The 24,389-nt window shown below is 40.4% G+C and overlaps 2 protein-coding genes and 1 long non-coding RNA gene across 3 annotated transcripts; all 3 read right to left on the minus strand.

Moving 5' to 3' along the window:
* Positions 1 to 39: 39 nt before the first annotated feature.
* LOC146705318 (uncharacterized) lies at positions 40 to 850 on the minus strand. Its single transcript, XR_014921333.1, has 3 exons — positions 690 to 850; positions 486 to 603; positions 40 to 354 (listed from the first exon to the last, which is right to left on the minus strand). It is a non-coding gene; the product is annotated as an uncharacterized LOC146705318 (long non-coding RNA).
* A 14,507-nt stretch (positions 851 to 15,357) lies between these two features.
* On the minus strand, positions 15,358 to 18,573 carry LOC146705319 (scavenger receptor cysteine-rich type 1 protein M130-like). Its single transcript, XM_085460995.1, has 4 exons — positions 18,506 to 18,573; positions 15,747 to 16,042; positions 15,548 to 15,669; positions 15,358 to 15,384 (listed from the first exon to the last, which is right to left on the minus strand). Exons 1-4 carry the CDS (start codon positions 18,571 to 18,573, stop codon positions 15,358 to 15,360), a joined length of 513 nt encoding a protein of 170 aa, XP_085317121.1.
* A 704-nt stretch (positions 18,574 to 19,277) lies between these two features.
* On the minus strand, positions 19,278 to 23,062 carry LOC146705320 (CD5 antigen-like). Its single transcript, XM_085462967.1, has 4 exons — positions 22,998 to 23,062; positions 21,721 to 21,747; positions 21,326 to 21,625; positions 19,278 to 19,423 (listed from the first exon to the last, which is right to left on the minus strand). Exons 1-4 carry the CDS (start codon positions 23,047 to 23,049, stop codon positions 19,377 to 19,379), a joined length of 426 nt encoding a protein of 141 aa, XP_085319093.1. The 5' UTR covers positions 23,050 to 23,062; the 3' UTR covers positions 19,278 to 19,376.
* Positions 23,063 to 24,389: the final 1,327 nt, after the last annotated feature.

Consider the following 24,389-nt stretch of genomic DNA (forward strand, 5'->3'; position numbering starts at 1 on the left):
GCAGTATACTGTGTATATTTATACTGGCAGTATGGGAATGATTATTTGGAAATGCTTGAAATGGAAATGATCATTTACTGTGAGGTGAGGTGTGGTTGGGGTGTGGACAGTAGTTGTGCTTTTGTAATGTTGAGGTATGGACAGCTACACACTGAGCCTCAGTCCTGCCTGTTCCCATTTTATTCTGTAAAAACTAAATTTTCACTGCTTTTACGACCTTTTTAGTGGGGAGAACATAGCTAGGATTTAATGATTTAACAAATCTTTTAAATCCTTTGTCCCCCACAATGCTAAATAGCTGGGAGTCCTCAATCACCATGCTAACCAGGTCTTCATCTATTTGAGATTGTTCTCCTGAGGAAAGACAATAAAGATAAAGCACAAATATAAATATCACACACGTAACTTATTACAGCTGTATAATATTGTTATATCATTTAGTAACATTACTGCATGCTATATTATCATGGCATTTGATGGCTCACCTGGTCTTGCTCCACAATCGGTGTTCCCCTTATTCTCATGCAAAGCTCTGTAGTGCCTAAGCATGGATGAGGTGTTGTTGTTATATCCCAGCTCCCTGGCACATAGCAAACACTTCACCTTGTACAAAAGTCAAGACAGCTCAACATAAATTGTATTGCAGCATCAGTATTATGAAAATACATCTTCTGTAGAAATTTGCATACCTTGTTGGGAGGAATAAGATCAAAATGTTCCCACACAGGGGAGGACATCCTCCTCTTCTTAGCTGGCTCCATTCTCTCCTGACTTTCTCTCCTCACTCTCATAAACCTCCAAACGGTCTCCAAACTCTCACTAACCGCAACTCTCCATCAAACACCCACATTTTTGAATGTAGTCTGAGGGGTTTATATCGCTGTCATAGCTCGCGGCAAAGTTCGAACCACTTCATGAACCAGTCACGTGGTACAGCCGGGCAGCGAGGCTTCGGACGTCATCATTTTCAGCTCCTCCCATAAATGAAGCAAGCCTCGATACGCGCTTCGCGGAAACGCCCCCTCCATTACTCGACACACGCTCCGAAGCCTCGATACAGAACGTCCCATCACTAATTTTCTCGGACATTCGTTTTAGTAACACTCAGCCAAATTTAAAATATTATGATTTGTTTTTCTTTAGAAAAAATGCATTAGCATTTTCAGTATTTCATTTCATCTATTAACATTTTCCTTTATATTATGATGCTGGATTATTTTGATACTAATGAAATCTAATTTTATTAAAGCAGAAATGGTTAAGTAACAGAATTCGCCAAATGATCCTCTAATTTTTTTTTTAAGATTTCTGCATTATTATGGTGATCTGGTGATAGTTACCAATGATACGCAGCACAGGACACATGATTTGGGTGTGCCTCATACTTCAGGACCTCACACAATACCAGCGACCTCTATCAGAAATAAACCCTTAAATCAGAAATATATTGATCACTGCTTTATTGTTTTCAGAGAGAAACATGGGTGTAAAAACCTGAGCTCATTATTTTGGTTATCAGGGCCCTGTTTCAGGAAGCCGGTTTGGAAAACTCAGAGTGAAAAACGACACTCACGGTTGAGTAACCCCGAACTGTCCAACTCGGAATATTCGGTTTCAGAAAGGCTGATAACAAGTAGTTCAGTCAACGCGGAGTTGCTTTAACCCCAAGTGAAGCGCGCGGACGAGGATACATAAAGCCCTGATAAGCGGAGCACAGATTAAGCGAGTCACCATGGAGACGGAGGGAAAGAAGGCGCGGTCAATGTATTTCACAGCGCTTGAGGCCGAAATTCTGATGGCAGCATATGCCGATAACATGCAAATTCCGCGGAAAAAAGTAACACAGCCACAGCTGCAAAAGCATGCATGGCAAAACATAGCCGACAGAGTCAATGCGTGAGTGTTAATTTAAACATTGATCGAGGGATTTCCACCCATTTAACACGTTATTTTATCATATGTTATTTTATTTGTTATTTTATACATTTTATTTTGTGACGTGATGTGAGCGCAGGTGCAACCCAACAGGCCCCAAACGTGCCTGGCAGCAAGTAAAAATGAAATATAAAAATATAGTCCAAACAGGTAAGGTGTAATTGTATTATGAGCCATAGTGCTTGGTCTGTTTGTCCCATGTAAATCAATTGCAGTTAGAGGCTACATTAATTTTCTTTCTGTAAGCACTTATTGAAATTATCTGAGCACATTACAAGTACATATTTGCTTACTCTGTATGCTCAAATGTGGCCCGTTATAGCCAACAGAAAAAAAGCGGAGGCCCGAAAAACAGGTGGGGGTCCTCCACCACCACCACTCACAGAGGCTGAGCAGTTGCCCTCAGCCAAAACAGTGGGCGCCCTGTGGCCGAAGGCATCTCTGCGGGGACATCCTCTGAGTCAATAACCCCGCAAGACACAAGTGCCTACATAAGGGGTAAATTCAAAATAATACATGATGTGCATACATCCTTTCTTCACAGTCACCTTTGCAGTGCGACACATTCATTTGATAAACTCTTTACCATAATGAATTATTTTGTAGTGAAGTTATTTTCCGACTGATTTTGCCTTCCCTCAGGCTTGGTTGTCTTTGAGAGCATAATGACAATGAAGTGTAAGGTGATTGGTATGTTTGTTAATTGCCATTTGGTCCCTTGTAAGTTATAAGTGACCTGTATAAACCTCATATTCTATCAGTTGATGGTGATGGTGTACTGCATCTGGTGCAGCCTCCTGTTGAGCCAGACCAACATGCAGTTGTGAGTAATACTCCACAGATTATATGAGTTTACAGTAGAACAGCAATGTTGTTTATTTCTTTACTACAGGAAAATAATGAAGAAACATTGACAGCTGTTACAGAGGAGGAAGCAACAGAGACACTTTATGAGGTTTACATCTTTTAATACTTTGTGTACAGGAAATACAGGCGACCAATAAAGCCAGTTGAACAAAAAACCTGTTTATTCTTCTTTCAACATGTTGAGGTGATGGGTCAAAAGAAATGATTGTGACATATGGTGTCTCTGACTGCGCTTCCATCTTGTATGTCCGTGGGAGGGTCAGGATGTTCATGGTTTGGATCACTGCTGATGTCTGGTTCAGAAGGACAGTGTTCTCCTCTAATTGTGGCAATGTTGTGAAGAATCACACATGCCACAATAATGTCACATGCCCTTTCTGGGGTGACCCTGAGTCTTTGCAGGCCTTAAGCATTCCGATAGTCATTTCAATTCTGGCTCTTGTCCTGCAATTAGCCAGATTATATCACTGCTGTGGGCCCGGTTCAGGGTCAGGGTAAGGGGTAAGCAAATAGGGTAAACATGGATACCCCCTATCACCAAGCAAGTAGCCAGTGAACTCTCCTAAGACAGAAGGGTACACTTCAGTTCAAATGTCCCTGAAGCAATTGGTCTTTATATATTTTAAAGTATTCTCAACTCACCATGTCCAAATTTTGTGCTCAGTGTACATTCACGGAATATTTGTGAGTCATGGACAGAGCCTGGCCACTTGGCTTCCACATTTGTGATAATGTTGGCAGCATCACATATGATCTTCACAGTGCAGAGAACACAAATTAGCATCCATTACTATAATGAAATAATTTGTTAGTTTGACATGCTACAGGGAACTATGTACCTGTACATTAATGCTGTGGAAAGACTTCCTGTTCACATAGTCTCCTTCATTTACTGAAGGAGCAATGATTGGAATGTGAGTGCCATCTATACAGCCAATCACGCCTGGGAACCCTGAAAATAAATGTGCAATTTAAGTAGTAGTCCAAGTATCACCACATCATACATTAAGTTTTGGTCATCCTGATACCTGCAATTTTGTGGCATCCCTCTTTGATAAATCTTGTGGGTCTGTGACCGGGGAACACCACAAACGAGTACAGGAGACGTTTCAGTGCAACTGTAACATTCCTGACTGCCCGACAGACGGTAGCCTTGGAAACGTGCTCAGCGTCACCAATATTATACAGAAAGCTCCCGTTTGCAAGAAACCGAAGTGCAATACAAATAATATGTACAGAACTGAGAGGATGTCCGCGATGTGTCACATGAGCAATATTAGGCCTGAGGATGTTATCCAAATAAATTATAGATTGTGCTGAGACACGGTAACGTTCACACAGAAAATCATCAGGAAATGATAAAATGTCCAAACGCGCTCTGATCACTCTCTCCCGGCGGAGAGCTCTGCGGAGAATTTGGGCTTCACGATCTACTGGCTCTTCAAGGAAGTGGCACGCCATGTCCGACACTTCCTACTGTCAGGTTTCCGACAAAGAGGCGGAGAAAGTCAGGGTTAGTTGTAGTAAACCTGCTAGGGGGCAGGTTAGCTTCACGGAGTGTGTCGTCATAGTGACTCACTCAGGCTGCAGCTGAACTCGCTTTGTGAAACCGAAAACCCAGAGTTTTCGTTAACTCAGGGTATACTTACTCAGTTTTTCCACTAAACCGGCTTCCTGAAACAGGGCCCAGGCCTGCATCACTCTGTCCCTGGTTTCTGAGCTGCTCTTGGCAGAAAGCTGGTTATTATTGAAATCTCTGGGTCTTTGTATATCAATGCTAATCCTGTCGCTCACCCTGCGACTGGCATCACAATAATTAGCCCTGCTTTGTAAATTGGTTCCTTGGCAAATAAACTGCTGATCAGATGTTCGTCCAAGAGTGTGAGGTTCAAAGTTGAGTTTTGTGTCCAGCTCTTATTGTTGTTTTTGGAACTTCTAAACATTTTAGCAACTTATGGTATGACATCACACCCCATGCGCCACCTTGTCAGTTTTGCTGATTGTTTTCATTGAAGTCTTGGATGATCCGTTGCTGTAAATTATGGGATGGCTTTTTCTCCTGTCCTTTCATAAATTTAATAAATGGTTCCAGTATATCCATTGCTGAAGGAGGTAATAAAGGCAGCACTGAAGATTTCTGTGGCAGAAACAAGCTTCCATAGTTTTTTGCCTTTTCTTCTCTGGGAGCTTGTTGAAGAGTAATCTGCTGATTGAGTTCAATGTGTTCTGTTTTAAAAGCTCACTCCTACCTGCAGTCTCTTTCTGATGCTTGGTCTGAGAGTTTTTCTCCTAGATTATCCCAAATGGTCATACTGACAAGAAGCCTCGGGATATGCTGGATCAATTACAGCTGCAGTCAGCTCGGAAGCACAAAGGTGGATGTGTTCAATGTTTAGTTTTCATTGCTCTTTATGCCTGGGACCGTTTTACTTAGTGATATTAAAGTTTAAATGAAATAGAGTCATTGCACAGACATGGTTCAACCAGAACTGAGAAAGAAGTCGAAGAAAATAAAACAAAGATTCTCACATGCATCAAAAACTGTTCACATTTCTTCCAAAAAAGCCTTTTTCACTTTGCAAAAACTTAGGGTTGGGGTTTTGGTCCTCACCATGACCATTTAGATTTCACTGGGTTAAAATTTGGAAACAATAATCCTAAAGGTATCCAGCAGGTGGAGCTAAAGAACGTTTTCCCTCCATTTACTACTAAAAATATAAGAAGCATACAGTACTTGGTTGAGATGTAACATTTTAAGAACAAAAGTATAGATACCCCCCTGCCAGAGCGATGGTGGCTGAGACGCAGCGGAGCAGAGGTATAAGTGCCTGGCTTAAAACAAGACATATTAGCTGCATTTTACCTTCAGTTACTCTTCATATAGTTGGTAGGAGGCAGGCCATGTTTCTTTTTACTGAAAAACATTACACCAGGTAACCTGCAGTGTTGAAAACATGTTTTCCGTCGATGTTTGCTACCCTACAATCCGTCCTGCTCTGTAGTAAAATCAGCGACATTTGACCGTCCTGTTGCTCCCATTGAAATGTATACAGCCTATTTAAAATCTAAAACTTCAAATTGTCCGTAGCCTATTGTTGTTACCACTGTCCTGTTTGAAATGGATACTAACTAGCTAACTGACTGAATGCCCCTTAACATTTTAACTCCCATTGTTTGTGTGTGTGTGTGTGTGTGTTTGTGTACAGAGAGACAGCCAAGTTCATAATGGATATAAGGAAGTTTGTTTTGTTTTTTTTTTAAAAAGGAGCCACATTCAGGTAAAAGTGTAAAATCAAATGATCCGTCTCTCCAAAATAATGTTGGATCAGTGTTTCAATGTTTATATCTTTTAATAGATGTTCACGTGGTTTGGTTATTTTCCTTTTGGTTGAAAATACACTGAGAGAGGACTTTGTGTTAGCGATCTTAATAGTATTTTTTTCATATTAATGTAATTTTTCACCTAATTGAATCTATTTGTGTATGATTTTCAGTCCAAAGAGGAGAACGTGAGGAGAAAGTACAAGGTCAGGAAGAACCAGGTAAGAAAACAGACAGGGAACAGTGACAGGCAAAACAGAAACTGTTAAACTGACAAAGAGAAAAAACCAGATTTTACTCAAACAATCTGGAAGTTGTGTCCTCCCTATATTAAAGCTGCTGTACAGAATCTGCAAAACAAACTGGGTTGAAACATTTGACCCTCTTTAACAACATTCCAATATAACATTATCATTGATTGGGGAGATTAAAATTAATAATATATTTTTATGTGGTTCAACCACAACTCTACTAAAACCTCAGCCAGTAATAGGTAGGCCAACTTTTGGACTGTCCAGTTGTCTGTATGACTGCCGCAGTACATACATCACATTTGCACACTATCAGAAAGAGCCAAACAGCCCTGGTGGAGTGAGGAGCTGTAAAGAGAAGCAGATGCTCTGTTTATATTCTAAAAAATTTTAAGCTTGTTTCAAAGATTCTGTACTGCAGATTTAAATGTTTTCCAAAAGCACACATACACTTATCAGTGTTTCTCAAACTTTTTACAGTGTGAGAAAATGTCAAGCTCTCCCAAGTATCACTATGAAAGCATGAAACTCAGAAACTTTACAACACAAAATTAGTATTATTAAATTAATAAAATTAGTGCCTGCAATAAAGATTTTTTCGTACATTCTATACATTCTACCACAGGCAAAGCTGCCTCCATTTCTATAGTTTTTTATTAATATTTTGTAATAATTTATTCTGTTTTGGGAGTGTTTTTTTATGTATCTGTATTATACTGTTTACTTTTTACTCACTATTGGCGTCATTCCCCCCCCCCCGTAATTAAGGTTACGGTATGTATTTTTTTTATTCCAATCCATTCTTCCTTTGCAGCATTTAAATAACCTTTATCAGATTTGATAATTTTGTTACAGTCTTTTCAAAAAAGTGTTCTGGTTTTCTTCAATTGTGTGAAAATGTACAAAACGGTGATGTCATGTTTTGTGACGAGGACCCAGGCACAGAGAGACTTAATTTAATTTAATAAAGAAATTTGCAGACTTGCACAGAGATGGTAAAATTTTGATGACTGATAACAGAGACGAAGACAGCAGATGACGAGCACATGGAGGAACAGGGGTTTAAATGCACCAAGGAGACAGTCAGAGGGAACACGGGACAACTGGAGACATGTAAGGATGCAGGGACTGAAAGAGCCAGGGAAGAAGTCTCATCGTGACGAGTAAAGTTCATTGCCTGGCTGGGCAGTTCTCTGGGTGCTCAGCACCCCCAAAGCTCCACTCCTAGAATCGCCCCTGATTAGATCTATTTGATTAATAAATCATTTTAATAAATAAACCTTCCCTGTTTAAACATGTGCCATAGTGTGGTCTCCCTTTGCATGTGACTTCTTGATGTTTGTTCACACACACACACACACACCTCAGCATAAATGAGTACACCCCAATTATATAGCCACACTTAAGACTACACAATTCGAATTAACAGGCATTAAACCACAAGTAGAGCTGGGCGATAGAACGATAACGATATGTATCGCGATATAACTTTTACTCGATAGAGAAATTAAGCTATCGCGATAGACCTCGCCGCTCTTGTCCTCAAAAAAAAAAAAAAAAAAAAAGGTCAGCCAATCCAAATTAAGTAGCGCAGAGCCGAACCAATCACAGCCGCAGCGTCACGTCGCGTGACTTGTTACGTTCAGCACAAGTGCCAAGCCGCACGTGTGTTTGTTTGGGAAGCAGCCAGCAGGTAATGGAGGAAGTGAGTGTGCCGACTAGAAAAATCAACCGAGCGTGACCGAAGAGAAAACATGATGGTTCCAATGCCGGAGAGATTGTCAAACGGAAGAGCCATAGAAGTTCCGTAGTGTGAAGGTATTTCGGCTATTTCAAGTCTGACAAAAAACAGAGTAGCGTGTACTGTAAATTGTGCCGAAAGCAAGTCTGGAAATACAATAAACTGGTGCATGCGTCACACTGTGCGCCGCGTTATTGTTTCGGTGAAATGAATTTCTACAATACTGTTACTGTTAATTCTACTCTCTGCAGTGTTTAAATGCTTACATATACACACAGTTACTGTCCGTCCACACTTACGACTCTGTTCTGCTTCTATGCCCCAGCTTTGTTTACTTTTTCCCACCGAGGCTTCTAGACTTCTGATTGGCCAACATTTCTGCACGGTTAGGAATCTAGCGCCACCTGCTGCTTTGGCATGTTCATAGCAGCGTTTTCCTTCATTTCTGCCTTTATGTGTGGACGGGATTATTTTTTAAAACGAAAACGGAAAATCTCCGTTTTCAAAAATACCCGTGTACGTGTGGACGTAGCCTCAGTCTCTGACTGGAAGCGCTAATTCGTCATTCGGCTTTTGTCAGACTAAAGTAACTGTTAAAACTGTTTGAAAAGCTCAGCTATACAACAAGGAGAGATTGAGAATTTCCTTTTAGTTCTCAGTTTATTTGATATTGACAAAAGTTAGTCAGTTTTGTCTGTTCTTCTGTAAAACAAACTAAGATTTATTTTTAGAATTAATATTTTGTTTCTAAGTGGAATTGACAATTTAGTCTGTTTCATTTGTTCTATTTTGAAACTTAAACGCTTTAGCGGCTGTCTTTTGTGTAGTTTGCAATATTTGCCTTTATTTATCTGAAAAAGTCTCATGTTCCTTAAGTACATCTACCCTGTTGAACTTATTATGGGAAATAAATATTTAAATAAAAACAAGCTGCTGATTATTTCACATTTTACTTGTGAGCAACGGCACATTTAAATCTTACAAATATAGTTATTTGGCTGATATCGTGATAGATATCGTTATCGCCTGAAATGAAAAAAACATATCGTGATATGAAAAAATCTCATATCGCCCAGCTCTAACCACAAGTGAGTCTAATGATTCATTTAAGAGGTGTCCAGCAGACGGGTAACTATAAAAGGGCATTACTTAACAAATAAAAGCCATTCCCATTTCATGCTGTCAGCAATGGCTCCACATGGAAGAGAAATGTCTGAAAATCTGAGAAAGGAAATCATTTCTTTACACAAAAAGGTGAGGGCTACAAGAAGATCAGCAAATCCTTACATATCAGTCAAAATACTGTAGCAAAAGTGATCCAAAATTTTAAGAAAGATGGAAGTGCAACCATCGTACAGAGATGTCCAGGCTGCCAAGTTAAGTTGACATCTCAACAGGAGCGTCTTCTGATGAGAAGGGTTGAAGAAAATCACCATGCAAGTTCACTGCAGTTAGCTAAAGCAGTAGAAAGCCAAACTGGAGGGACTGTTTCCTGTGACACCATACCGTGCACACTCCATAGGAATAGCATGCATGAGTATCGTCCACGAAGGAAGCCTCCCCTAAAGACCATGGACAAAAAGCATGCCTAGAATTTGCTAGGGCTCATGCTGAAAAAGATGAAGACTAATGGGACTCTATACACCGGAGTGATGAAACAAAGATCACTGTTTTTTGGAACTAATAGTTTATAGCTGCATTTCATTGATGGTATCATGAACTCAACAATGTACTGCTCTATAAGATGCTGCCATCACTGCGTACACTTGGTCGTCACGCACTTTTCCAACATGACAATGATCCAAAACACACATCTAAAGCTACTGTTGCATTTCTGAAGAAAAACAGGGTGAAGGTGATTGAAGGGTGAAGTAGGTCTCCTGAACCCAATCGAACACCTGTGGGGAATTCTGAAGCGACAAGTTGAGCATCACTCTCCAGCATCCAGGCTCTAAAAGAGGTTATTCTTGAAGAATGAAAAAAGATAGACGTTGCAATATGTCACCAACTTGTTCATTCCATGCCTAGAAGACTTGGTGCTGTCCTTGAGAATCACAGTGGTCATACAAAACACTAGATATAGTAGTTTATGTTGTGCGGTGTATTCATTTTTGCTTCAACCAGTTTGAGTAAAACTGAAGATTTTATGATCTAAGTTACATTATTAAGCTTAATTTCATGTTATGGAGTTAAACAAGTGTTCAGTAAAACTCAGCCTTGTGAAAATTTTGGATATTGTTCTTTCGTTCACTGAGCTACTGTTTAATTTTGTACTTTTTAAAGGGGGTGTACTCATTTATGCTGAGCACTGTGTGTGTGTGTGTGTGTGTGTGTGTATGTATATATATATAATACGGCTCTGTGTCTTTTTACGTTGCGCACTGGTTCACTATCACTCACAAAAATTACCAAAACACAACACAAATCCCGCCAATGATTCACTTCCTTATAAACCGCTGAATCAGGTACCCAAGCTGTGAAGTACCAAATGAAGCTTCGGATGTCTGGCGTGAATACAGTACCTTGTCCTCCAGCACTGCAGTGAAGAACCACGGAGCCACTTTAGACTTCTAGTTTTGATAAACCTGCCTAGATCAGGTGACCCTGAACAAGGAATCATCACTGTTACAATTCTTTTTCTATTTGAGGTTTACATTGTAGTTTAAAGTCTAGGTCAAAAATAATTGCAAGCTGTGAATTTATGCTCTTAGCCTTAATCTCACTGTCTGATAACAACAATGACATCACTCAAATCCAAGAAAATCTGACCATGCTCACAAAGTATAACACACCTTTTAGTTTAGCTGCTGGGGGACTTTCCCAAGAGGCACTGAGCACGATGGAGTTGTTGGATACAACTTATTAACCAAACTCATTAGCTGATAACACTAAATCTTTTAATGTAAACTGTGTTATTTTCAACTCCTGAAAATGGTAAATCCCTAAGGACCCCAAAGCGCTTTACACTGCATTCAGTCATCCACCCATTCACACACATTCACACACTGGTGATGGCAAGCTACATTGTAGCCACAGCCGCCCTGGGGCGCACTGACAGAGGCGAGGCTGTGGGACACTGGCGCCACCGGACCCTCTGACCACCACCAGTAGGCAACGGGTGAAGTGTCTTGCCCAAGGACACAACGACCGAGACTGTCGGAGCCGGGGCTCGAACCGGCAACCTTCCAATTGCAAGACGAACTGTGAACTCTTGAGCCACGGTTGCCCCGAAAATCATCAGTTGTGATGAAAAACAACTGGAGGCGATGTGTTAATACCAATGGGTGACTTCAAAATTATTAAGTCTCTTTCTTTGCTCTTTCTCAGCTTTCCTGAGAGGCTATATAATACAGTATGCCTCATTTAAAAAGAGGCAAAATATTACTAAACTTCAAAATCTAGAACGTCAAATTAAACTTGCTGATTTAAAATTTAAAAATGATTGTTCTTCATTAAATTTGAATGAATTGACCAAGTTAAAATATGAATTTAATGCAATACTGTCACAAAAAGCTGAATTTTCTCTATTTCGTGCTAGACAAAAACACTTCGAGGAAGGGGATAAGGCCGGAAGGCTCTTAGCAAGATATATTAAACAGAGAGAGACTATGGCTATGATCTCAGCTGTTAAAGATAATAATGGACGTCTTTTCTTTAAACCTAAAGAAATTAATACAATATTTAGTAATTTTTATAAAGATCTTTATAGCTCGGAATCAAGCATTTCAGAGAGTGATATAAAGAAATTTTTGTTATCTTTAAATCTTCCTAGGGTGACAGTGGATCAACTGAAATATTTGGACACTCCCATTACCGTTGAAGAGATAGTGGGAGTTATTAAACACCTGCCCTCTGATAAAGCACCAGGCCTGAATGGATATACAGCTGAATTTTATCAATCCTTTCCAGAAGATCTTGCGCCACTGCTTTTAAACACTTATAAGGAATCTTTTCAAGAGGGTAGGCTCCCACCTTCACTATCTGAAGCCATCATTACACTTATCCTAAAGAAGGATAAGGACCCCACTGACTGTAAAAGCTACAGACCGATAAGTCTGACCTCCTATGATAGTAAGATTTTATCTGGCTAATCGATTAAACCGGGTAATAACCTCTCTTGTACATGTAGATCAAGTTGGTTTCATAAGCTCACGCTCTTCAGCTGATAATATTAAGAGGTTAATTGATATTATGTGGGCGGTTCAGGGCAGCCATTCTCCCATAGCTGCAATTTCACTGGATGCCGAAAAGGCATTCGACAGAGTCGAGTGGAGATATTTATTCGCTACTTTAGAGTGTTTCGGTTTTACCAAAAGCTTTATTAATTGGATTCAGCTTATATATGTACACCCCAAGGCATCAGTACTCACAAATGGAATAATAGGGCCTTCTTTTGAACTAGGTAGAGGAACCAGGCAGGGGGATCCCCTCTCTCCACTTCTTTTTGCTCTGGCCCTTGAGCCGCTGGCAGTGGCTATTCGTAGGGAGCCCAATTTTCCAGGTGTCAGTATAGGGAGAGACTGTCATAAACTGAGGTTGTACGCCGATGACATTTTGCTTTTTATATCAGACCCAGAAAAGTCTTTAAACTCCTTGCAGGCAATAATAAATACGTTTTCAGCTATTTCTGGTTATAAGGTGAATTGGACCAAATCAGAGGCCCTTCCGTTAACTAATTATTGTCCTAGGTCACTTTTTCAAACCGGTATGTTTTCCTGGCCTCAGAAGGGCATTAAGTATTTAGGCATCACCTTCCCGCCTCATTTGTCAGACCTGATAAAGATAAATTTTGAACCTTTACTCAGTGATATGAAAATTAATATTGATCGCTGGTCTCAGATGTATCTCTCAATGTGGGGAAAGGTAAACGTAATCAAAATGGTATGTACACCTAAGTTCAATTATTTGTTGCAGGCTCTACCAATTCATGTTCCTTTGAAATACACCAAACAGTTTGACCAGCTCTGTAAGTCATTTATATGGAATAATAAAAAGCCTAGATTGAATCTGAGAAAACAGCAAAAACCAGTGGACAGAGGTGGGTTAGGGATGCCTAATCTACTTTTATGTCATTATGCTTTTTCTCTTCGGCATTTGGCACATTGGTTCTTACCCCCTGAGAAAGTGCCTCCTTGGTTTTCCATTGAAAGTACTGCTTGCTCGCCATTTACACCATTATATAGCTTATCAACTAATTTGTCCCCCCGTATCCAATCACACCCGGTACTTTCTCATTTGAAAGAAGTATGGAAAAGAATGTCCAAATTATTCACATTTGATCCATATCTTAACCAATCTGCTGATATTTGGTATAACCCCAAACTTTCTATTTCTAAACTACCCTTCTTTTGGAAGCTCTGGTTTCAGAGAGGTATAACAGTGTTGGGGGATCTTTATGAAAATAGTATATTTAAATCATTTGGAAAACTTGCAGAAGAATTTGATTTACCTAGACAGGAATTTTGGAAATACCTGCAACTAAGACATTTGATGGCCAATACATGTGGTTCATTCGCAAAGTTCCCTTTAAGCTGCGATTTTCTGGAGGAAATAAAAAAAAAACCTTTGGGCGTGGACAAGAGGCATCAGCTTATTACAAAATGCTTTTATTAGCTTCTGATCCTAACACACTGTCCCTCAAAAGAACGTGGGAAATGGACTTAAATCTCAACTTTACAGTGGAGGAATGGAATGGCATCCTCAGGAATCTGAAAAAAATGTCACGCGAATTGAGTTCAAGATTGGTTCTGTCACAGTCTGGCGAGGGCAGACTGTATGAATTGAAAAAGGACCCAAAATGCAGACTCCAAGGAACAGGGAACAAAACTTTAATGTTAACAAAAAGCGAGCCGTTTAATATGGCTGGTAAAAAAGGTACAAACAAAGGGCAAGGCAAACTGAAGCAAAATTAACACAAACCTAAACTGGGAAATCTAAACAAACAATAAGAAAAACCTAGACAAGAAACTTGGAAGCATGGCATAGGAAACATGGCGTGGACAACAGACGACCTGACAATCACACACTGAAAACAGAGGACTTAAATACACAGGAGGTGATTAGGGGAAGTGGAGACACATGAGGAAACAGCTGGCACACATGAACATAATGACGTCACAGTGGGAGAGTAAAACTGAACATGATGAACACAGAACACCAGACCTCTTCACAATAAAACAGGAAACATAATGAGACATAGACATGACAACCCGAACTTGACAACGTAAGACACAGACATGAAACGCATGAAGAGCAGGGGAGATTTAACATGGTTGGAAACACGAGGGGAAAATAATAACTAGAAACACTTAGGCATAATAATACAAACTTGATAACATAAGACACGCAGCATGAAACACGAAGGGTGAGGGGAAGCTTAAATACAGGGGAAGAAAACACAAGGAGTCTAATAACCAAATGAACTTAGATAACCTAATGAACAAAATAAACTCAAACTTAAAACGCTGGGTCAAAAGACCCAGGACCATGACAGGTTCAATTTAAGATTTTAAATAGAGTATACTGGACACCCTCACGGTTGCATAGGGTGGGTCTAGCGACTGATGATGCATGCTGGAAATGCCAGCAAGGAAGTGGCACACTTTAACATTTGCTCTGGGGGTGCTCCAAAGTCCAAGATTATTGGATTCATATTCACACTGTAGTAGAGAAGGTTGTAGGTCAAGGGGTCCCATTTATGAACAGTCTTTATGTATTAGGAGACCCTTCAGCTTTGAGTCACTTATCCACTTCTCTTGCTCATTGGGTACAAACGGCGATTATGCTGGGGAGGAAGCTGCTGGTGAAAGAGTGGAAGGCCTCATCGACTCCTACCTTCTCTCAGTGGTATACCTCTTTGGGACAAGTGGCAGCTTACGAAAGATTATCATATAGACTGCCAAATAGACTGGACGACTATAATGATAAGTGGGCTAACTACTTTTTACATACAGGTCAGTGACGTATCCGGCTAAAGTAGTTAAGGTCGGACTAAATAGGATAGCTGTAATGTGGTCTATGTGAAATGTTGGCATCATTTTTTTTTTGTGGGGGGGATGGAAATATGCATTGATTCTCAATTTGTTCTGTTTTTGTTACTGGGAATGTCCATTCTGCTATTCTGCTATCTTTTGGTTTTTTGTTTTTTTTTTTTTGGGAGGGGGGGGGGGGTGTTTGTATATTAAAATCTAATAAAGTTTGAGTCATAAAAAAGTCTCTTTCTTTGACCTAGAGAGAATGGTTCTAAGAGCTTCCTGGCCTCTTAATTGCCTGAGCAGGTGAGATAGAGGGAGTTGTCAGAGTCATATTGGGATACACAATCTTGTAGAGCAGATGTGGTCAGAAGGCAATGACCTAAAACAGACCATACAGCTCTTATTTGAGGTATCTTTCTCTGTCTGAAAGAAACAGCAGAACCACAACCCAGATGTACACAGAAGACATTAACTGTCTCCATCCTCCAATCAAATGACTCCACTGGTCTCCACTCTCCCAAATGTTTCAGCTCCAGGATTCCTTCACAGCGACTGGCTCCTCCCACAAACCTGACAGGCTCTGAACAGAAAGCAGAGAGTCATCAGTAAAGAATAAAGCGAGTTTGAACCACATCAAAGCTGCAGCTCCTCTTCTACCTGAGCAGGTGAGTCCAACAGCTTTGCCAGGTGAGCAGCTGTTTCTAGCTGAGCCTGAGCTTCTACAGTCCAGGAGAGCAGACTCATGGCCTCCACACTGGTACTCTTTGCTCCACACTGGAGCCTCCACTTCTCCATAGAGCGCCCCCTGGAGGACCGAAGGAGGCCCACAGCCGAGCTCCCTACAGACCGCCTCTGCATCCTGCTGGTCAAAGTCAGCTTCACACACTGAGGACCAGCTCTGGTTAGACTTCACCTCCAGTCTGCCTGAACACAGACTGGAACCATTCAGCAGCCTGACAGAGTCTGGAGACATCAGAGAAGATCAAACAGAGAGATCAGAGACAGCAGACACACAAGAAAAAGATGGCAGCAAACAACTATTCACTGATTCAACCTCGGCACAACTGTAACATGACTTCATCATTAACAACAGAACACATCTTTATAACGGCACACACCGCAGACATGTTAACACCACATTTAGATTCAAACACCGGACCAGCTCTCAGTAAGTCATTAATATGTGCATCTGAATGGTCCTAACCTGTGCAATAAATAAATAAATATGCATGAAAAATTCATGTTTCGGCACCTGGTGATTTTGTTCTCACCACAATGTGAACATTAGTGAATCAGGATCACTGTAAATAACAGGCTTGTGCTGCCTCAACCAAGTTTATCTGAAAAAGGGACAAAGACACCAGGACTCATTCACAAACAGTCCTTAGTACTGCTGTTACTACTGCTACGAGTACTATTGCTGCATTACATGTGAAGAAAAGAAGAAAATGGAAGGAAAAGATGTAGGCTTTCATCTTTTCATGAAGATACTCTAATATTATCTGATTGTATCTTTCATTAAAATGGCTTCTATCCTTGCTGGTCACTTTCTGACATTTTATTAGTATAATTTGTTTCTCATTGGAGCTCTTGGTGGTTTACAGTGAGCCTGATTTGCTGACTCTTGGTGGTAAAAAATGTGCACGCTTGTTTTTTTCAAGTTATTGATATTATTGTGGTTGTGTGTTGTTACATTCTTCTCACATGTTATGTCATACAGTGGGATGCAAAAGTTTGGGCAACCTTGTTAATAGTCATTATTTCCCTGTATAAATCGTTGGTTGTTACAATAAAAATGCCAGTTAAATATATCATACAGGAGACACACAGTGATATTTGAGAAGTGAAATGAAGTTTATTGGATTTACAGAAAGTGTGCAATAATTGTTTAAACAAAATCAGGCAGGTGCATAAATTTGGGCACTGTTGTCATTTTATTGATTCCAAAACCTTTGAACTAATTATTGGAACTCAAATCGGCTTGGTAAGCTCAGTGACCCCTGACCTACATACACAGGTGAATCCAATAATGAGAAAGAGTATTTAAGGGGGTCAATTGTAAGTTTCCCTCCTCTTTTAATTTTCTCTGAAGTGTAGCAACATGGGGGTCTCAAAACAACCATCATGGTTTAGGGCAGAGCTAGCGTAATGGACAGGGCTCCCACACAAACGCAAAGCAGGAGATGAAGCATCACCAAATGTGTTTCCAAACCAACTTCCTTCCAAGCCAAAGACTAGAAAATATGGTGAAGCATCTTCCCTTTGGCTTCACCTGCACAAGTGCCAAAGTAGGTCTCCCCTGCAGAATTGGTTTTCCCTTCATCAGGAGCAGCGCTGGGCTCTCCAAATCACAGACAAACAGCATCCCACATTGTTGATTTTTAGTTCACAAACACTTGTTGTAATGACTAACTACTCCTGAACTTTTGGAGATGTTAGCTCTTATACTGTATATGAGACACATTTTTAGCTTCTAATATTAGAGATCCTGCCACTGGCTTTGGGCTGTGCAGGGCTTTCCCTCTTCCGGAAGATGATTGAATAAAGAATTATAAATGTTTTGACCACTCTGAGTCGGGTTTTCTCTGTTCTATCATGGGGATCAAAGAATCGGGTTTAATAATGGGTAAGCCGTGAGTACTCAGACTGAACTGAGTACTCAGCTTCTCTACAATCTTCCCATATGGCGTTAAATAAACACATGGTTTCATTGACCAGATTGATGGCATTGTACATTTTGAAACCCGTGAACCCCTTCCTACCTGGGATAAACAGATTGTAGAGAAGCTCACGGCTTTGCAATGGGAAATAGATAGACCCGGTGACCAGTGATGGACATTAAGAACAACTGCAAAATTGGTGCACTTGTCTGCACTAACTCAAACAATCATCTCCCTCACTCATGCAGCTCAGGAACAACAAATTCTTGTCCCTGATGACGGGACTATGTTTAGTCTCTTTCAAGTACACCTGCATTGGCTGAAGACTGTTGACTTTTGCTTAACCGGGTGAAGGACACTCTCTCTCAAGTTGAACACAGGATACACACACATACACCTCGGATGCTTGCCCCTCGTCCGACGCGCATCTCTGCACTGGAACGCGTAGAGTTGCCGCCATGTGATGCTGCTGTCTGCATTGGCTTACTCTAACCCTGCTCACCCACCCCTGTTGCTTGTCACGTGTTTTCAGGGTGTTACGGTGTGAAGATTCGTGTGCTTTTGTGCTGAGGAGTTTTTGTTTTCTGTTCTCATACTGATCCCCTATCAGGAGCTCAGTCTGAGTAGAGTTCTTTGGCAGCTCTGTTCATCTCTGCTCCCGTCAGCTTTACTCAGCTGCCTGCCCTCCTGCTACAGTTATTGCTCTTCACAGATTCCTTGCTCCTGAAACCCAGCAGCCTTACCCGGACCACCTACCTCCCCCCTGCCATTTCTCCGCCTTCAAAGATGTACTGAGACTCCTGGGTGCATTCCCTGAAGCCCATGCCTTTTCTCCATGCCCCTGAGTTAAAGCATTCCTGATGAAGATTTAGTTTCTCACATATTCAGTGTCATTGTGTTTTTCCCTGGTCATAGTTTCACTAGTTTTTAGCCTCACTGATCTTGTAGACCTTAGTTCATAGTTCACTGTCTAGTTGATTTTGCAATTTCATGTCTTCTAAATAAAATCTTGTTCATCACACTTTCTCGTGTGAGTCCTGCTTCTGAGTCCTTCTGTCTGTCGGCCTCGGCCGTGACACTGTCTGTGACTCATTATGAGTGCTTTTGTTTTTAAGGATGTTCAGATTATTTTCTGAGCACCAGTGGGACAAGTTCTCTACCTCCACGCTGTATACTGTCCCATCTCCATCAGAAATTAGCCCAACCACAGTGGTGTCATCGGCATACTGGTCTATAACGTTGGGTGGGTGGGTTGGTGTACAGTCATAGGTGTACAGGGCTTACAGCAGGGGTGTCAAACTCAAATACACAGTGGGCCAAAATTCAAAACTGGAACAAGGTCGCGGGCTAACATTAATGTTTACTGAAAAAAAATCTTCCTCCAGATTTAAGAATGAATCTCTTCTTATGGACTTGTTGGGATTCAGAGATTCTTTTATTGCTACCATATAATTTGCCTTATGAAGAATGTATTAATAACATGTTTCACAGTATCATTTATCGGTAATATTTCCTACAGGGTTTGTATTGAATATGTCTGTCATCACATTGACCTTTCTATTTTTACAGGTTGAGTTCATTCTATACACAATGCATAAATGTGCTTGGTTAGAGTTGATGTTCCATTCTAGAAGGTTTTAAACTTCACTGGTGAGAGTGTCCAGATGATACATGCTGAGGGGAGATGAGAACATAGCAGGTTAATTGCATGCACGCTTACAATACACATATTAATCTAGTAGCAGGTTTGAGTGAAGGCCTAAGCGTCTTCTGCTTCAGTTTGAGACTGGCTGCAAAGTACTCTACTTAGGGATTAATGACAAGGGTCCATCATTAGCTCTCAGAGATGCTAAGACCTGAAGTTATTACCTTAAAAGGCAAGTAATGTAGAAAGGAGAAGTTATATGTCGGTGTAAGGTTATATGTACGTGATGTACCCTTGTCTGCACGAATTGAACTTTTGCCCGTCTGTCACCATGTATTTTTGAACTGCATTGACGTAGGTGTGATATTTTGTCCTATAAAACCAGAACCCAATGTATTCTTGTCAGAGCAACCCATTCCGTATGCTGACGGTTGGTTGTTCTCCTGTGATAATAAAACTCATCGTTTGATTGCACTTTTCCGGAGCCTCCGTCGTTTGTTGTCTGGTCTAAAGTTGATCGATCTCGCAACAGACTCAAACAAGTTTTGCTGAAAAACTGAATATGGAACAAGCAAAGCTCAATACTAAACAATATATATATTAGCTGTATAATACCAGTAGGCCAGCTCTAATAATAATTTAGTATTGGCTTTGCGGGCCAAATGTAATTAGGCTGCGGACCAAATTTGGCCCGCGGGCCAGAGTTTGACACTAATGGCTTACAGTAAGGGACTGAGAATGCAGCCCTGTGGGGATCCAGTGCTGAGTGACAATTGGGGGGAGATTAAGATGGCTTTGATCAGGTGGCAGGGGGACCTGAAGGTGGTCCAGTTTGGTGGTGAGGATGTCTGGGTTTATGGTGGTGAACATTTAGCTGTAGTCCATGCTCACATAGCTCTTCTTGTTCTTCAGATGGTTCAGTGCTCTGTGAAGGATGATGGTGATGGCATCCTCCATGCTCAATAAGCAAACTGGTGGGGGTCAAGGGAGGGGGGTAGACATTCTCTGATTTGTTGAGACACTATCTGCTATCCACTATCCGTGTGCTGTACAATCCCATAGTAGATTACAATGTCATTAAACTAGTTATTAAACTTCTCATCGCCGTGTCTGGAAAGTGTGAATAAAGTTCATTGTGGTATCTGGGACTCAACAGGTGCAATGATGTCACTGTGGAGTTAAGAAATCTTTTACAGAGGGGATCTACATACACTCTTCCTAAACCTCTGAAATCCTTACCACAGCTATGGGAACTCATGATGTCATTGTAGAAGGTTAATGGTGTTTACTGGTCTTTCAAATTTATTAGATCCAAAGCCTAATTTTATCTCATGATGGATATAAACACATAATATCAATTCAAGATGGTGGAAGATAGGAGAATTTTTGAAAGCAGCAATTTTTGAAAGGCCAATGACAATAGGTTATTGTCATTGGCCGTTTTACTTCTTTTCACCGACTAACTACTCTGACACTGTTTGTTGCAGACAGACTGTTCATACTATTAACCAGCTCCATTATGTGTTACAAGCCTATATTTCATAATTTTGTATCTTTGGTGAAATAGTCCACTTTTTCTAATAGTAGAAACCCAATCATTTTGAATGGGGAGCAATGCCTCTCTCTCAGCTGTGGATTAGTGGCAGAGTTACCACTCACTCTCCTCAGCCTTGTGTGGTGAAGGTTGTGAGTTTAAATGCAGCATGAAGTTTTTTTTTCAACATCACATTTAGTCTATATTGCATATTTACACTTCAACACACTTTTCAAAAATATTGTTTTCCTCCTCATAATCTCAGAAAGAAAACAAAAGGATTCCTACTACAGAGGGACAGCCTTACTGCGACAATGGAAATGTCCCTGATTTTCTCCATAAATACACAGACTAGTTGTCACATATTATGAAAAGATGATAGCAAACATGGGTTTACCTGAACAGGTTATGTCAAACATGCTGGTAGGTGGCAGTTCCCAAGACACTGCACATTGCCCCAGAGGAGATCGAGACAGAAGACAGTCCCGACTGATCCACCACGTTGTTGGTCTACTCGAGGCATCCTCTCTTCTTCCAACAGAAACAGGAAAGCCACAGTCCAGATGTTCACAGACAACAGCTGCTTCCTTCCGAGTCCATGAATCGCCCTTCACTGCTCTCCACTCTCCCTGATGTTTCAGCTCCAGTATTCCTGCACAGCGACTGGCTCCTCCCACAAGCTTGAAATCATCAGACTCTGAATAGAAAAGGAATTTATGTCTGAAAATATTAAAATCAAACTTGGTAGATTCTGCTCCAGCAATTCTTTAAATCTCTTTTTCTTCTTCTTACCTGTAGACTTCTCTTCAGCCTGGGCTCCTGAGGAGGACATGAGAGAAAACTCATGAACATAAAGAGCAATTCTGAGTGGAGATCAGTCGAGGACAGAACAAACATGCCAGTATACTTTATGTTTTGTCAGTGTGCATGTGAATTAAGGATCTGAAAACACAGCTCACTGTACAAATGAAAACACCACAATTAATGATTTTTGAAAATCAACAAAAGAAAAAATGTTCTTTGCCACATTTATTGAACACCCACAAACGTGCAGGTTCAACAAAAACAAAGAAAGCAAGAAGCGTGTCCAGCATGTCTGCCTTCAGCACAGAGGCCGACAGAGACAACTTCTCCTTCTGTTGTTATATAATACTGATATTCTTACTTTTAATTGTATCTGACGTTAATTTTATGCACCAATTATTCAGCAAGTTGTGTCCAAATCCTTCAACAAAAAAAGTTACATGCTTAAAAGTGTCACACATTTTTACCTTGTACAACATGTGAGTGTATAAGACTGCTTAACAGTTACACAGTTTTTAGTGAAGTCTTTGGAAGCAGAGATCAGTCTTCATGAAGAAAGTACAAAGTCAAAATTTGTGGTAACCCTACAGAATCAATCATCAACTACAAAGCACACGAGAGTTATCTCGACAGAGTTATAGTCAAGGTCAATGTGTAGTATCAGAAGCAGTTAACATCATGATGTATTTAAAATCCAGGCAGCACATAATGTCAGTCACTGTAGTCAGTTGTTATTCTCTCAGAGCAAAGCTTCATGTACACGTTAGAATGAACCATTAATCTGAGAAAATCATCATTCCCAGCATCGGCGTAGTCGAGTTTATGTTTAATCACTCAGTGCAGAATCAGAAGACCCACATACGTATCAGCAAGGTGACAAGTAGGGACTTTTATCCTTTGGCTGCTCAGTTCAAACAAGCAGAGACAAAGGCTCCTTCAGCTCTGCACCACTTTCATCAGGTCACCACACTGTTCTCTTTTCTTCCGCCTGGTATCACCAATTCAACTCAGTCTTCTTAATCAACGTGCTTTAGACGGTGACCACAAAGCAAGAGGGCAGTGTGCTCATAGCTGCTGTCTGCCACGTTCTCTGTGAGCCTGCAGGGTCCTCTGGATACTCCAGCTGATACCCAGAATGTTATGTGTGTCGTGTCGTGTCATGTCATGTCATGTCGTGCATGTGCGTGTGTGTGTGTGATCAGGTTCTTTAATGGTCCAGTCAACTCAGTGAATACTAACTGGGAATTTTTAAAGTACAGTCCTACCTGAGCTCCACAGCAGCAGCAGCAACAGCAGCAGATGATGATGATGATGCATGATCCATGTACACAGACGTTGACAAACACAACCAGCTCAAACACGCAGTCATTTTTCTGTTACTGCTACACTCAAACATCTGCAGTAAGATATGTTGTAGTTATTATTTGGAAATGGACGTCATTAAGGGGATACGTCCTGTTGGAAATCTTTGATCTTAAATAAAATTAGTATTTTTTTATTGAAATTATGATAAATTAATCAATACAATATTTGAAAAAATAGATTTTTAAAATTTAGAACAATTTTACAGTATTTTTGTTAAAAGCTGGTGTTAGTAAATCTTTAGTAAATACTTCATCCAGTCATATTCATTGATAAATATCTCAAGGCGAATTGCAGCCGTGTTTTTGATACGATCACTTGCAGGCACAAACATTCCTCCAAACAAATGATCTGTCTGTATGAACTTTATTAGATGATAATGATAAGTTGTTCCATTTAATTGGCTCATTACAAAAAGCAGAGCAAATTATTTTCATGCACATCAAAGAAAACTTGATACAGAACAGGAAAAGTGTGTAATCATTGGTTGAGCATTAGTGCAGAAATTCATTTGGATATGAGATGATGCTCTTTGGAGATCATCCTCTGCTCCCTGAGTTTTGTCCTCTTAAACTTCTCAAACACAGAGGTCCCAGTAAACCTGCTCAGCGCCCTCCTGTCAACTCTAGTTCTGACTGTTGCTAGTCTGGAGAGACATGACAGCACACAGATCAGACCGACTGCATCACTCATGTCTGAAAGTAAAAACAGTAAAAGTAGTAAATCACTCACATTCAACTGTAACACACAGGCGAGTATGTGGCAGGTCTGAATGTTGTGTGACACAAGACATTTGTGCTTCATTTGTAGTGACTGCAATCCTAATATTTTTATCTACTATTTTATTACTCTGTTACTTAGCACCAGTTAGTAGATATCTGTAGGTGTGTAATGCACCCATTGTGCATTACACAGTGCATGGATACACCTTGTTAACCAAACTCAGTAGCATTAACTGATAACTAGGGGTGGATTTTAAAAAATTATTTCCCCGATTTAATTCGATTTTAGTATGAATAATGCGATATCAATTCATTAACTCCTGAATCCATTTTTAAAATAAATGTATTTTGCCAGAAATGCAAGAATGTACACAAATATGTGCTAAAGGTCAACAAGTCATGGATTCTGAAGATGCAAGCTTCACTGAGCCAGCAGAAAAAGAAGATCAAAACTACGCTTCACGTTTGAAAAACATCGTCATGAATTCCCCCTTACTCTTAGCAACTATTCGGTGCTTTAAGTTCAAATTCCAGCAGGTGTTCTTTCATGCTGATTGTTGATGCATTAACGCA

Source organism: Copadichromis virginalis, linkage group LG7 (assembly GCF_057382275.1).
Source record: "Copadichromis virginalis isolate Kocher_CV1m ecotype Utaka linkage group LG7, C_Virginalis_male_GT1.1, whole genome shotgun sequence".
In the NCBI taxonomy this organism is placed as follows: domain Eukaryota; kingdom Metazoa; phylum Chordata; class Actinopteri; order Cichliformes; family Cichlidae; genus Copadichromis; species Copadichromis virginalis.

What these genes read in the sequence shown, in the direction of transcription:
- LOC146705319 (XM_085460995.1), bottom strand. Translation starts at nt 18,573, where the DNA reads ATGGGCTTCAGGGAATGCACCCAGGAGTCTCAGTACATCTTTGAAGGC. An exon ending in GGAGAAATGGCAGGGGGGAG is followed by an intron (nt 16,043 to 18,505) that starts GTAGGTGGTCCG and finishes AGACTCTGTCAG; the next exon opens with GCTGCTGAATGGTTCCAGTC. An exon ending in TGTTGGACTCACCTGCTCAG is followed by an intron (nt 15,670 to 15,746) that starts GTAGAAGAGGAG and finishes CTTTCTGTTCAG; the next exon opens with AGCCTGTCAGGTTTGTGGGA.
- LOC146705320 (XM_085462967.1), bottom strand. Translation starts at nt 23,049, where the DNA reads ATGCATCATCATCATCATCTGCTGCTGTTGCTGCTGCTGCTGTGGAGC. An exon ending in GCTGCTGCTGTGGAGCTCAG is followed by an intron (nt 21,748 to 22,997) that starts GTAGGACTGTAC and finishes TGTCCTCCTCAG; the next exon opens with GAGCCCAGGCTGAAGAGAAG. An exon ending in GTTTGACATAACCTGTTCAG is followed by an intron (nt 19,424 to 21,325) that starts GTAAACCCATGT and finishes ATCTCCCCTCAG; the next exon opens with CATGTATCATCTGGACACTC.